Source organism: Coenobita brevimanus, chromosome 76 (genome assembly GCF_032717465.1).
Source record: "Coenobita brevimanus isolate Jiangsu-jjx chromosome 76, ASM3271746v2, whole genome shotgun sequence".
Taxonomy (NCBI): domain Eukaryota; kingdom Metazoa; phylum Arthropoda; class Malacostraca; order Decapoda; family Coenobitidae; genus Coenobita; species Coenobita brevimanus.
Window position 1 is genome coordinate 11,861,784 of NC_137029.1, and position 16,047 is coordinate 11,877,830.

Sequence of the window (16,047 nt, forward strand, 5' to 3'; positions counted from 1 at the left end):
CAAAACACTGAGGCTTTTGTCCTGAGAAGAATTTTAAACTATTTAATGTGTTGTAAATACTGCCATCAGACCCTTTCCTCTCCCATCTACTTTCTCCAGTCACAGGAATCTTTATATGACCCTTTTGCTATTCTCTGTCTTCACTCTTGACGCTAGGCAGCATGATAGTTATGATGATAGTGACATTAACGGTGCTTGTGATGCCAGTGACAGTGAGAATGTAAGTTACTTTAACTCAAATGTTCTGTTTACCTAGCACACCGAGTACCTCAGCCAATAATAACTATTTCATCGAACAACCTTGTAACATTGCAGCAAACCCTTTCACTTCAGGTTATTATGTTCAGTGACCTCTGGCATTAGTAGTAATGAAATGAAAAATGGGTCATCGTTAGGTAGGAGTTAACTGTGCCAGCCTCAGAGTCTCATCAGCTCAGTCATCTCACTTCTTCCACACCCTTGATCTCCATAAGCCTGTTTTCTTGCCGCACCTTATGACTTCAGCGCCATCGTACCTAAACCTTCGTCCCTATCCTCTTCTTGCATATGTTCTGCACTTTTACTATACTTTGTCGACTTGAACTAGGGCTATAACTGCCAATTCTCTTCATTTTAACCGGACCTGAATTTCCTATATCTCCATCTTGAAACTCTGACCGGTTTCAGAATATTAGAACTAGAACACTCATTCTAATCCTGGGGGTACTCACACCCCCAAGGGTGCTAAGAATCAAGATTGGGGTGCAAAACATGTTTACCATGTCAGAAATATATTTACAGAGTTATGGAAGTTCCTTTTCTTTAGAAAAACGTTTAGTCGTCCTTCTCCAATGCTTTAATATTGCTAGCGTAATGATATATCACTTCCATTATCTCCTATTGTCTTTGTTTTCTTCATTGATGTCAGTGCTTCATATTACAGGCCACGTTACAATTTGTGCTATTATAATATCTTTGAGAGATCTATTAGACGTATTCACACGTCAGCGTGTTAAACACAATCACTCAAAATGCAGGTATGAAATTTATTTCTGCATGGGAAAAGAGATGTGCCCGCACACAGAAATTACTGAGTTGAATAAAGCACACCAAGAAATTTAACTTTGCTAACTTTCCTTCATACGATAAGATTGCTGGCGAAGAAGGCAAACAGCTTATCAACGTGAAGTAAATTAACGTTTGCAAGACCTTATTCAGTTTATTCACAGATACGAGTACTTGCATTTTCGAAAGGTTTTTGAGGAACAGAGAAGGACATCAGATTTATACTTTCAACCTTCACTCCATCGATGTCAATAGCAGCCTATGATGATCTTGTTGATTGCAAGGCCAATAAAACAAATGAAAATTATATCTGAATCAATACAACTAAACATCTTTCAGTGTGAGCTGGACACGCTACCACGGTTAGCAAAGACAGCTCTAGAGCGTCTTGTTCATTTGCGACCACCAGATTTGTGTGTGTGTGTGTGTGTGTGTGTGTGTGTGTGTGTGTGTGTGTGTGTGTGTGTGTGTGTGTGTGTGTGTGTGTGTGTGTGTGTGTGTGTGTGTGTGTGTGTGTGTGTGTGTGTGTGTGTGTGTGTGTGTGTGTGTGTGTGTGTGTGTGTGAGAGAGAGAGAGAGAGAGAGAGAGAGAGAGAGAGAGAGAGAGAGAGAGAGAGAGAGGCTTTTGAAATAATATTATTTGATTTTAATTCTTTCTGAAACTGAGTGCGAGAAATTATTTGGAGACATCAAGCGGCACGACATTAAAGATGGTTCTGTACCACTGAAGTGGAATGTGGAATGTGATGCTTGTCTCAAAGAAATGCTGTGGAAATGTTGCTGAGTCGTAGTATTGTCTGAGTAGTACTGGCACTGAGCTACGTGACACTAAAGTAGGATGAACTAACTTTCTCTCTCTCTCTCTCTGTCCGAATTCTCTATTTCTCATCACAATACTTTGCCTTCTCTCAAACCATCTTCTTGTCATCAAGATATTTTTTCTTTCATGCAGTCATTCTTCTAATCCTTGTTTTCTCGTTTTCTATTCTTTCAGATGCCTTACTTATTCTCCTCTGTACGTCTGTCTTAGTTCTCTTTCTTTCCCTGTCCTATTCCTCATGGTCTTCTTCATTCAGTCTGTGCTCCTTTATTTCTTCATTTCCCTAGCTCATCTTCACGTCCTCTAGCTATCTTTGGGTCGCATTCTTATCGGGTATAAAGGTTCCTGGCATTTCTATTCACCTATATATGTCTGCATATTTCGTGTCAATAATCCTTATGTGTATAAATGCAGTCAACGATGGTATTAAAATGACAACCGCAACCTACAGGCGAATATTATGCAGTATAGAGCAGTATACATATTAAATAGTTCACAAAGAATTGTGACAGTTCGTTCACTTAAACTTGGCCCAGATTTACTACGCTTTGCAACTTATTTAATGGAGATCATTGTAGAGAAGACAGTGCTATGTCTTCTCCAAAAGATTTCTTTGTAGCTAACATAATATTATACTATTAACCTAATGTTACACATCAGCTTTCTGTATGGTGAGGTGGCAATTTCAGGCCAAGTTAACGAGAACAAACTATAGAAATTCTCCTAAGCTGAGACTACTACTCTACTAGGCATTTTTCCTCTCAGCAGCCACCACCAGATATCTTTTCTAATACTGCTAGATTAGATATAATGGGGAGACAGTTGATCCCTTTATCCATGAAACGTCACTCTGTTTTATTCTTGCTGCTGCCTGACGACTTCATTAAGCTCAAGATAGATGTTTAGAGCTGGTGTAGCTGTACTGTATATAACCTGAAATAATCCCATCAGTATAAGAGGTCTTTCCTAAGTCCAATAAAAGTGCTAGTTGCTGCAGTCATGATGAAACTGTTCTCTTTACTCGAACCTGGCTTAAAACTGCTACCTCTCCGTCTCCAATGTACAGCTGTAGCAATAGATTAACCTCCATTATGATGCTAGTCATAAAGAAGGGCTGTGGAAAGAATGCAGAGCCGTAGCACTGTCTTTTTCTACCATGAGCTACATAAAATGCTCTGCAGAAGGACGAATATCTGACCTGTTAAGATGAAAAGGGTAAAATATGTCATCTTGGTGAAATGGTTAAATTATACTCACATTTTCAAACATCTGGGGTAAAAATCTAACACAGGATGAAATTTCCACAACACTGCAACAAAATAGGTAAGAGAACAAACCAGTGTTACAATTCATATACTAAAATGTTATATTTTATTTAGAACTATGTAATAATTCTATAATCATTTTCCCAACTTTAACTTGAATACAGTTTAGGCTTTTAGCTGACGGTAACAAGAAAAGTCATGAGCAATATGCTATCGTGATTTTGATCCATCCATCCGTCCATCATCCAATCCTACATTTCCCCATGAGGAGCGTAGGAGCCCGGGGCTAAGCAGTTGGTCCCGACGTTTAAGATGAGAGTGACCAGCCTCACTCATCCCTGAGTGGCATTACATGAGCAATCAACCCCAACTACCCCTTGGATATAAAGCTTCATCGGCTCAATCCGATTGGAGCACAATAATCACTCACTAATCCACCAGGCGCCAAAATTTGGTTATATGGTTACCACCCAGCGTGGTAATTGGTTTCCTGGTGTACAGGAAACCATTTGGCTTGTCACTCAGTGTAAAGTCACCCACAAACAGAAGGAAGAAGAAAGAATGAAGGAAAGAAAGACAGAATGTTTATACTTTTTTTTTTTTTCAGAAAAAAATGCCAGACATGGGAATATTCAGCACAGTCTTTTTCTAATATTTCCACTGATAACAAAATATCTCAACTACCACAAGTTATGGGGCTTAAGTCTGCCAATTCATCATTGGTCATCGAAACAAATGGGGATATGACTGAACTGAAGGCAATGCAGCTTAGGCTCCCTAAAGTAATATCATCTCTACGTAACACTCGTCATTCTTGTTACATCCAGACGATGACATTCATCTCAAGAGTTCCCTAACTTAATTTACTGTAGGTGTTGGGAGCTAAGTGAGGAAACACTATGTCTCATGTTATTCTCCATTTAAGTGAATATTTCAGATATGTAAACGTTACTTAGCAGCACACATAGAGAAAGCTTTTTCACTCTGGAACCATCACTCCTCACCCGATGGAATAGATTAAAACTCGGAAAACACATGGTACATTTAAATACTGCAAATATCCTAATACCTTAAAGAAAAAAGGAAACTCTTCAGAAAACATGTTTACGTCCAGACGAATCCCTCACTCATCGATAACTGTATTATATATTATTTGCAGAGATACAGCTGAAACACATTTTACAACTACTGTTATCCTATACAGCAGCCAACAAGACGAATGAGAAATATGTCACCCCTTCAGTTTCAAGCAAGTAATTATTAGCGGTAAAGGCACTATTCTCGGATGCATGAAAATAATTAAATCTAGTCTTAGTCTTGCGCACATTACTCCAACTCAATGCTTCACCGTCAGTGGAGATTGGATAAAGAACGGGTAGGTAGAGAACCATTGATTTCCTTTTCTTTTAGGCTTTAGCTTAATACAAAGAAATACCTAATACCATCTTCTGTTCCAAAGCTACACAAAGATCAATAAACTGCGAGACTTGTGTACTTGCGCAGCTAAGCATCTCCTTCCTCAGCTCGTATACCTTACCTCTTGTATCTAAGTCCACTTCCATTATAGGCTCATCTTCCTCTCTCTCTCTCTCTCTCTCTCTCTCTCTCTCTCTCTCTCTCTCTCTCTCTCTCTCTCTCTCCACTTCTGAAACTCGGGTAATGAGAGGAGAGTGGGGGTCTGATTGTGGGTAATGTTGTGGAAAAATTGTTTAATTGATGATGGAGGAGGCAAGAGAGAGAGAGAGAGAGAGAGAGAGAGAGAGAGAGAGAGAGAGAGAGAAGGAAGGAAGGAAGGAAATCTAAAGACAAAATGGATGAATAAATGGAATGGAAACTGATAGGGAAAAGTGGAGAGGGCGAAAGTAGGAAGAAGATTATCAGGCTTCACCAAGACTTTGTGTGATATATATATACATATATATATATATATATATATATATATATATATATATATATATATAGATATATATATATATATATATATATATTGAGAGAGAGAGAGAGAGAGAGAGAGAGAGAGAGAGAGAGAAATACAATTTAGGATATGGCTGTGAAGATGATCACGAATATGGAAGACGATTGAGAAAAAAATGTTCGGAAGAAGACACTTGTGAATAAAAGTGGGGAGATGATTAAGAATGTAACTGATGAGACGAGTATGAATAAAGCTTGAAAGAAAATGATGACGAGGACATCGATAGAAAAGAATAACGAATAAACATTGAAAGGAAGCGACTTTGAGTAAACATGGGAAGTGACTATGAGTGAGAGTGAGGCGAAGACGATTACAAATATTAAGGTCAAAGTAGAGTATCTTATTAGACCTTGAACTTGAAAAATATATGCCAAAAAACGAAGGTTAAGATTACAATTGAGAATATAACAACTAAGGATGTCTATACTATATATATGATGCCTTTAAAGTAATCTCGTCAGCTTGAGTCTGTGGCCAAATTAAAGTCTTCAGACGAACTTTGTGTGTGTGTGTGTGTGTGTGTGTGTGTGTGTGTGTGTGTGTGTGTGTTCTACGTGGCATTTGACTTAGTAGTGCCTTTCTCAACGATGTATCCCAACTAATATACATTGATATTCTCTTTTATTTTACCTGTCTATTTTTATTATCCAGAGTGCCCCACCGAAAGGTGTCATTTCCATACTAAATCTCTAGGGAAAAAATGCTACGAAGCCTCCTATACCACCTGGATTATAACCCTTTCATGCATCTTCATAGCACAAAATCAAAATAAGCTGATGTATTACCTCGATCACGATGCTTAAAATTCCTTAATACAGAGCACATTTGATGGGGAAAGCAGCGACTGAGCAATTTCCAGACGTCCAAGCACAACTAAAGTTACAATCAGATCATACCGTAACCAGTATTCCATTTTGCAGTAAGGGCAAGGAAAACAGAATGCTTGAGTCTGACATGTTTCCTTTTCATCTACCTGCAAAATTAAATACTAAACTTTTCAACCCGAGTACGTTATTTCCAGTTTAATTTCACTGTTTTTTTGTGTTCTAACTTAGCCTAAAATTGCTATCTCTCCATCCTAAACAAAGCTGTAACAATAGAGTAACACTAAAATATTATACTAACCACGAAAAATGCTACGGAAAGCATGTAGAGCCATGGCATCGTTGTATTCTACCACTGAGTTACGTGAATTAAGTAGCAGTCCGAGCCAAACTGAGGTAAAACTAAACTATACTAGAAGTCTTCTTTTTTTCTTTTTTTTCAGTTTAGGAGATCACCCTAGTCGCGAAGGAGAGAATGATGATTATATTTACCATCTCCAGTTAGAATAATATCTCCAGTGCAAAGTAGAATCGTCTGGAGCTCGACAACTAACTACAAATTACATCCCTCAAATGAAGGTATTAATTATGAGAGGAAAATATCGTAACAATGTACGTGAACCCTAGTCATGGGGTTGCAATTGCTGGTACAAAGAAAATTATCGTAATTCGTTTTGTAAGTCTTAGCACTGTATCATACACCTCTTATCACAATGAGGGGAAAGTGACCGTAATTCCTGTTGTGTATGAAAACTGTGTAGTAAGCGCCACTAACTACAAAGAACGAAAGGGAAATTACCGTAACTCCCTTTGTGAATTTTTGGTGCAACATACCATACATGCCGAGAAGAAAATCATGGTAAATCATTGCGTGAACAGTCGTTCTACTTACACCATTTGCCGCACCTACTTAATAGAAAACTGTCGCAAGTCTCTTAGTACTCTTATCCGTGCCGTTCATTCCACTTACCGCAGCTGGTATCGCGGGTGACTCTGAAGAATCCTGGTCCACACTGGCCCTTGTGTGGACACCCCAGCAGCGCCGCCCTCAGTGCTATGCTCCGCCGCCAGCGTTGTGGGTGCAGACGGACGAAGCGCGCAGTGAACGGGGAGTTGAGGTAGTGACGGCGCTCCGTGTGTTTGTCAAGGTTGCCCCCAAACACCTGTGGAAAGAGGTAGGCATGTGAGGTAAGAACAAGGAGAAGGCTTTGACGAAATATACAGTACATCAAATGCTTGCTCGCACGGGATGGGGATCGGGGTGGGGGTGGGAAGCTGCATTACTGTAATGCATAGAATTGCTCGCCCACACCCAGCCGCGTCCAGTCTGGTCGCTTTTATGAGTTACAGTGACAGAAAATTCCCGTCCACACCCGCCCGCACCAATAAAGCATTTGTGTGGACGAGCTCTGAAATTGATGCCTATTGACTAATCTTTTCACTCTGATATAGTAATATTCTTGCTGTTACGAGACGATTTTATTCGGTTCCGGTGAGTACCGTAGTCCTGAAGGCGTTAATATAGGCTATACTCTAACACTTCAGTTGAAACGGCTATCCTACGGTGAATAAACTGTTTGGAGATAACAAGGATAATGTTTTTCTAATACGTTATCAGACTTAATTGGTTAACTCACAGTTTCCAACAATAACAACAATACCTAACCGTCGAATTTACAGTCCAGGCCCTTGTTTCTGTTCGATTCCCGACCGGTCCGGGAATCTAACCCAGGACTTCTTGACTGCGGCCCGAATGTGCTGCCGATTATACCACCGTCATCTTATGCAAGACAGGTGTTTGGGACGGTTTATGGCAAGTCAGAGTGACGATCATAAGCTTAAACCTTATAATAAGAAGAGGATATTTGTTGAAGCATGTGACAAAGAACTTGTCCAGCCCTCCTGTTCCGTTACAAAATGTATTCTGTAAATTGGCAAGCAGGCTGATTATATCTGATGACTAGAAGAGCTCCGTACTAGTCTGTAAAATCAAGGGAGTTGCCTTCTCCTTAACAGTTTAAGATAAACCTTTCACTGAGTTGTCGTAATAATAATGGTTTAGTCCTGCTGCTTCCAAAAGATTATATTCATTTTGGGAATAAGCTATAATAGTGGTCTTAACGAATGATAAATTTATATCCTGCAGTCCTAAAAGTCAATTCTCAGCTGAATAAAACTGTCTGGCTGTAGCGAGAATGAACAGAATGAAAAATAATCGAACCGAAGGTGTTAAACAGATCGTTTTATAGTGTGGGTATGTTGGTGTTGTAAGTGTGTATTGTATGCTTTCCCGACTCCATGGAGATATTTAGTTACTCCAGGTGACATACTTTCACCCGCTTTGTATTGTTCTGTGGTGTCCCGTCCCAGTTCTGCCTGCCTTGCCCTGCACTTCGTTGCACTGTCCCGCTCTGCCCTGCCTCTCCCCACAGCTCACCTTAGTGTCTAGATGGTTGCCGTCCTTGTACGTGAACCAGAGCCTGGAGTCGTTGGAGTAGGTAATGGTGTACGCCTTGACCCAGTGCTTCCTGCCCGTGTCGCCTCTGCCGCGCGTCACCACTCCCGTTACCAAGTGTGGCGGGCCCAAGTCCCACTGCAGCCACTGATTCTCTGTGGGGCAGGAAAGCAAGGCCGTGAGGTAAGAAGATCCACAGGGTGGATACCATTGTTAGGAAAGTATACAATAGAAAATATTTTTTTTTGTCGGGGATACAAGAGAGCACAACGTATTTGTAGTATACAAAATTATCGTGTTATCATTACCTCCTACGTGAAACATAATGTAAACCTGGGACACACACACACACACACACACACACACACACACACACACACAGACTCGCAAAACCTATACGAATCCAAGTTGGCTGATTAATAATGTTCACGTTTGCTTGAATAACAGATATTTTTTAGAATAATAGCGTAAGAGTGCTGTCCATTATAATAGATGAGTTTTACACAGGGCCACGCAGCGGTAACACAGGCTCCTTGCAGCATGTACACAGTTTGGGCACTGAATCTGAAATAAGTGTCATCCTTCAGGGATGGTGCAGAAAATGACAGTATGACCTCAGAATGTTATGTGAAAACTAATACTTTGTGAAAGATTTTATTTTTAGATTAAATCTGAGACAAATGGTATATGTAAAAAGTGCTTGGCTAGAAATGTTTCAAGCTTTTGTAAGTCCCAATGAAGTATGTAAAGGAAGAGGACATGACAACGATTTGACACCACTTATTTAAACACTTAGTCAACAAACTGGCTGATTCTGTCTGGTTGAGTATGTGACAGTGAAGACCAGCTATTTAAAAAATATATTCTGATGATCAAGCCTGTGACGTGGAGCAAGGATTCCAGGAGCTTGAATGGCATGTGAGTACATGTCCGGCTCATCCCATTGGGCATGTTGCTGACATTTCTCCTGCACTTGTAGTTTTCTTTTCCACATTTTCGGTCCCTGCTTCACCCACCTTAATATTAACAAGTCGGTAGGCGACGGAGGCCGGCTCTAAGCGGGCCGTTGCAGTTCGGCCTGTACACACAAAAGAGGACCCTAATCTGGTTATAGTCTAAATATACCATCTCTCTCCTCTCTCTGGATACAAACTAAACCATCCAGACAACAGATACAACTCAGTACTTGCATAAACACAATAAACATAAAAAATGAGAAAAATTCATAATAATTTTTTAATGAAACCTCCCATATTATGTACTTATTTTGTTAATAATACACATACCTAGTTATTTCAAACCATTGCAGTGCCATTGAAATTTTGGGGGAGTGAAAATATGGATATTTCTTTGTCGATGTTTTTTCGCTCCTACAAGTATGCTTAGTTTTCACTGGTGTGTACGCAGTCACTTTGCAAAAATTTTTCGCACTTCATTGCAAAGCACAGGATGGATTTAGGGAGACAAAAATTGCATTATAGGTACACCATACGTTTTTCTTCAATTTGGTAAAAAATCGATTTTCGAAACTTGAAAATATGGTGCTGGGGCCTGCCACTGGGTCCCAGCACTTTCTGGACCCATAGCCACGCAAGGGCTAAGTGGGCCATTGCTAAGCAACAAGTAGTTGCTTAGCAACCAAAACCTTGTGGACACAACTAGGTCATAGGCTGGTCCTTGTGTCCAGGTTTGGTTGGAAATGATTAATTCTGAAAAGTAAAAGTGCCTGCCACAATTAAACAAGACTGCTAGGGACACTGAGGCCAATCATTGTGGGGTTGTCACTCGAAAACAAGGGGAGAGAGGGGAAAAATGTATGGGATACGTCCAATAGGGAATGACCTCTAGATTATGACTAAGAAGTCAGTGCTTTCTACGCCTTTTAGTAATGCTTCTAAGCTCAAAACACGAAAAGTAATAAAAACTGGTTATTAGGCCGTTGCTAGGACACAACTAGGCCATAGGCCTGTCACTGTGTCCAGGTTTGGTCGGAGTCGGTTCATTCTGGAGGGTAGAAGTGCCTGCCTCAATTAAACAAGAAAGAAAGAAAACGCAACTATGGTGGTACCATTCTTAACTGGCCGTTTGGGTGGGGCACGAACCTCTGTACAGTGTTGCCACATTTTCCATACCCATGATGCCTCTCTCTCTCTCTCTCTCTCTCTCTCTCTCTCTCTCTCTCTCCTGGGGGGAGATGTGCATCACCCCTAGAGAATTTTGTTTCTTTTGTGTCTTATAAACTTGTGCTTTCATTTCTTTATTTTGTTTTTTATTATATTATTGTTTTACATATGGCTTCAGATGACCTCGGTGTTGCGGCGCCTTGATTTGTTTTCATTGAATCATTCTCACTCTCCTTCCTTCCCTCCCTTCATCTTTTCCTCAGCTTGACAATGCACTCAACACTTCCCCTGGCCTGCCTTTTCTCTCTCTCTCTCTCTCTCTCTCTCTCTCTCTCTCTCTCTCTCTCTCTCTCCTGGGGGATGTGCGTCACCCTTGGGAATTTTCTTTTACGAGTGACAAACTTGTGCTTTCATTTCTTTATTTTGTTTTTATTATATCTAATTATATTTTAAGATATTATTGTTTTACATATGGCGCCAGATGACCTCAATATTGTGGCGCCATGATTTGTTTTCATTCAATCACTCTCTCCCTCCTTCGTTCCCTCCCTTCCTCCATCTCTCACTCAGCTGCACTCAACACTCCCTGGTCTGCTTCCCCCCCCCCTCTCTCTCTCTCTCGTCTGTGGTATTTTAGGATACATTTTGGTTATTTTCTTTTACGTTATAATCTACATATTGTAAATTTGACTATTTCCACACCACCCAGGAGGTAAAAGTCTTGGCGCATTGTTTTTCTTTTAAGAGGTGTCCCCAAACAGGCCTAGGATAGAGGAAGCTCTGGCCAGGTGGGACTGGGTGTGTGTGAGTGTTGCCGCTCACGAGGGTTTAATGTATTATTTTTTTTTTACTAAGAAATTGACATTTTTATTTATATTCCTGCACATTATCTTGTAATCATAATTGTGACATTATTACCCACCCCAGAAATACGGTAACAGCCAATAAAAGTGACTACTTTTTTTTTTTTTTTAAGCACCACTGTACAATATTAATGCCACGTTTCTGTATTGCCGTATAAATATTTTACGCATAATAAGTTTACTGTTCTTTCATATATCATAATACACACGTTACCACTATATTCTTATGTGTTTATCTTATTGTGATGCCTATTACATATATCAGACCCGTTCACATAGCGGATATGGAACACGTGGCACACTGTACAGAGGTTCGTGCCCCACCCAAACCGCCACTTAAGAATGGTCCACCACCATAACAATAAGAACGGCATAGAGCTGGCCAATAAAAAAAGGGTCATGACGACGACGACGACGACGACAATGAGGATGATGAGGATCATTATCATGCAGACGCCAAGAGGAACTATTTTAAAAAGACATACAGACCGTCAGATATAAAAAAGATATGAGGAGGAAAATTCAAAGAATGAAAACAGAAAGGAATATCATGAAGCCTGAGAAAAGAATGTTAGAAAGCCTGATGAGAGAACTGATGAAATCAAACACAAGCGCGACCAGGATGGAAGATAGGAAAATCGAGACAGTATTTGAGGAAGATGGAGAACAAGAATGTGAATGTAGAAAAGACATCACTGGGATTTTATTCTGGGTAAACCAGGTGATTGCATTCATCTTATTGAAACCTCTGGTAGTCTGTGGATTTAGTAACACAGATACGTAAAGGACATGCTAATGGACAAACAGAAGGACTAATGGACTTGACAACCAACACAGAAACAAAAACATATATACAAACATAGATAAACAAACATATTATAGCCAGTGTGCGTACCATCTCTGTTGCGAGCACACCATGCCCTGTGTGAATGGAGTGATGAATCGTGCGGCTGGCAGGAGCGGGTGCGGTGCCAGGGCTTGTGGGAGCTGGCACTCAACCTCACCGTGCTGCCCTCGCTCACCACCTCCTTGCATTCTGAGGGGACAAGAAAAACACATATAAGTGACAGGTTGTGACGCAGGAATGTCATACAATTTCCCTATGTACAGTACACGTACCTGTGTATATGTATTCAGAAACGTAATTCAACGGAGATTTTGAAATACGTTTTATCTCGTAAGCTTGTTTCTGACCTTCATGGAAACCCCACTGATAGGCTTCTTTCACAGTGATGGTCATTCCCTTTTCAGAAGTCTAGTGAAATTTGTTGTTACATAGTTTCAAACCCTTGGTCCCAGTCTGATACGTCTTTATTTTTCAAACTGGCCTCACAGTTTCTGTCCATCTCAGTTGTCACTCTTCAGGTACTGCTATAGACGACTACAGTTCGTTCAAGGCTAGGAAGAGTGGTGTTCCTCTTGGTTCTGTCCTTTCAAAAACTTAGAGAGCTATAGATCAAGGCTTGTTGACGCTCATACACCGATGATTCCGTCATTCATTTTCCTACATTAATACGATGACGCTATGATCTACTTAGCTTATGATTTGTCTGGAATGTCTCATTTCTAAGTGGAGTGAAAGAACCTTTATGTATCAAAGACTAAGCTTCATCTCTACTCGGCAATGCTCCACGCGACTACCTCCTTACCTTCAGTAATTAACAACTCATTACTTGATAATCGTCCAATACTCTCTCTCTCTCTCTCTCTCTCTCTCTCTCTCTCTCTCTCTCAGATCAATCTAGCAAGAATCGTATAATAATCTCGTGCAAATTAAGGTTTTCAGAAGTTAAATGTGGTGAGTTTACCCCTTGCTTCTTTAACTAAGCACAATTTCTGGTTACAGTAAATGTATTTTCCTTAGTGGAGAATAAAGCTGTCATGTGTGTAAGAAAAGGAACGGTGAATGAGGGAGTCACCTCATAAACCCTTCCAAACAGGGTGAAGTCAAAGCTTCCTGTCTCAACAGCCTATCTTATAGATTCCTTCAGGCTCTCACTGTCTCCACCAGTGTTGCATCGCTCTCCTTTACTGCCGCTGTTACGCCTGACACTGTTCCTACGATCCCTCCTTAAATACTTTCCCTATGACTGTGGGCACACAGTTCCCATCTGTACACTGCAGTATTTAAAATCACGCCATCACTAGCAGCATCGTTATTCCTTCTCTTTTGTCATCTTTTTTCCCTACTGTTTCATTAACTACCAGTTACACAAGCGATTGTATTTTCTGATCTTCTCAAATAAACTGCTGTACAGCCATGAATAGAAGTTTGCCGATATTTCTGTGTCGGTTGTGACGATGGAAGGTGTAACAAAAACTAGTTTCATATGATAGCAATATGAAGCACTTAGCAGAATTGTATGAGAAAGTACGATACTCCCATTCCTTTGAGGAAGAAAGTTATGTTCCAATGGCAGGCAATATCTACAAACTTTTGCTCGTTGCCGTACACAGATGCGTAAATGTTAGGTAGATTGACATGCGAAAAAAGATAATGTTCTCGGTTGATTTTTGTTTCGCTGCTAGATAAATCAGAGTATAATTCTAATAAGTGGGAAGTGCAGAAGGTAATTACTGGGTTGTGTGACGCTCTGTGGTAATTTGGGTAAATGTTGTCAGGAGTCCTGCAGCCCTTGTGGGTGTGATGATGGTGTAACGCAGGTAATTCACATACCCAAAATGAGCCTTCCAGCAAGTTAATGGATGAAAGTAGTCATAAATTTAACCCTTTTGTGGTCGAGAAAACTCTAGCAGTGCATTTCAGCTAACGTCAGATAATTATAGTCAGTAATTCAATCTATGAGCCCGAGAGTGTTAATACTGTCACTATTAACCTTCTCATGGTCGCAACAACTCTAATGTTTATACTAGCAAACACTAGAAGATTTTACTGAATAGAGACTGAGTTACTTTAGGATCTTACTCACAGCCTATTGGGGGTAATTTTTCAGTGTCAATACAGATCAGTCTAGCAGTCAGTCCTCCATTCCCACATCAGGAGTGCAGGGACCTGAGGCTAGGCTACCAAATCCAGACACTGAAAGCGAGTGATCAGTCTCTCGTCCCTGAGCGGCATTACTTGAACAATAAACCCCAATCGCCCTATATTGTAAACACATGTACAGTACAGTACGATACGTCAGGTTACAGTGCCACGGCTTGCAAACTACCAGTCTTCCATGTGGATTCCAAGGCCACAAGAAAGTGTTCGACTTGTCATTCGACGTCGAGTCACCTGGGGGTAATGTTACATCAAGCGAACGGACGGTGGCTGCCCCCACCTGCCACTTCCGGATTCTAAAAATAATAAGGCGAATGTGTATGCCCAAGAAAGTTTTGATTTCTTTATAAAACAAAGGCATTTAAAGCAAAGACATTGGCTGAAAGGTGGAACGCTATCTACAGTATAGTAACTGAAAAATAATCAAACCATTTGCAATGAATCCAGCATTTGGTAGGACAAACACTAGCATGAATTTTGAAGATTGAAAATAGAAGTACGGTACACATAAAGATAAAAAAATGAATGAATGAAATTATTAATATAAAAAAATGTATTTTGTAAAGGGCGTACGGTACAACAACAAAAGGTCGCTCGAATAAAATACAGTACATCACCACGATGTCCAGCAGTCCTAGCACTGGTTAAATAATGCCCACAGTGTCGTAAAGAAGTTGTTCACAAACAACAACTAGGGTGGGATTAGAAGAGAGTCCTGGTCGTCTCATCATCTGGCGATGTTGGAAAGGCTGGGCTCCCATTTACATCGCATCATGTTTGGTTGTGTGTGAAGTTTTAATGGAACTTAGGAAAGGAATGTATGATGTCTATGGGAAAATATAATATTGGAAAATAATTGACTATTTTGGGAAACAAGAAAGGAAGTGGAAATTTATATGTTTTTCATATTGTCATGTAATTTTAACGGATATGTATAGTAATGCCACTGTCAGCATCACCACCATAACCACCACAATCATCATCATCATCATCATCCAGTTTTGCTGCATTGTAAATAGACTGGGAAAGACTTAAAAACAGGAAAGGGAAGACTCTTCAGTAAAAAAAAAAAAAAATCATCTGAGTGAACATGCCCTGATATTATTATTTTAAAAAATGGAAGTATGGTGAAATCTTATCACCAGTAGTTCAGTCTACCTTCGAAACTGTAACAGATTAGCAGGAGCAGCTTGACGTAGTGCTGCCTACTTCTTCCTTAGCCTTTATCATTCTTTTTCTATGCCTGCCCTCCTCTCTTCCTATTTCTCCCATCTTTCCTGTCACTTCTTATTGCTTTTCTTTCCTTTACAGGTGGCTTTACATTGAGTGACAAGCCAAATGGTTTCCTGTAAGCCAAGAAACCATTTACAACGCTGGGTGGTAACCATATAACCAAATTATACGTGCTCCCTACGTGTCAACAAGTGGGTTGGTGGAGGGTTAGTGCCCCTCCCCGTAAAACAACTAACTCAATGTCAAATGGCCACCCCTTTCGGGATTATGGCGTCTGGCAAGATAGATAGATAGATAACTTGACAACATAAATATCGCATTACGAGTATACGGTACATTTTGCTACACCTCTACGGGTGTACACCAGCCAACTCAGTGCGACAGGAGAAAACATCACCGTCCTAACTATCATCTACATCAACTGTAAGGTGAAAGGTGTCGG

General features: G+C 40.3%; 1 protein-coding gene across 1 annotated transcript in view; it reads right to left on the bottom strand.

Annotated features, from left to right (window-relative positions):
* LOC145408276 (lactadherin-like) overlaps positions 1–16,047 on the bottom strand; it is a gene marked incomplete at its 5' end in the record, with an annotated part of 466,139 nt that overhangs the window by 41,858 nt on the left and 408,234 nt on the right. Inside the window, 3 exons of the mRNA XM_080279043.1 lie at positions 6,898–7,095; positions 8,358–8,537; positions 12,264–12,404. Of these exons, the coding sequence (XP_080135169.1) occupies positions 6,898–7,095; positions 8,358–8,537; positions 12,264–12,404 (519 nt within the window). The remainder of the gene's footprint in view (positions 1–6,897; positions 7,096–8,357; positions 8,538–12,263; positions 12,405–16,047) is intronic.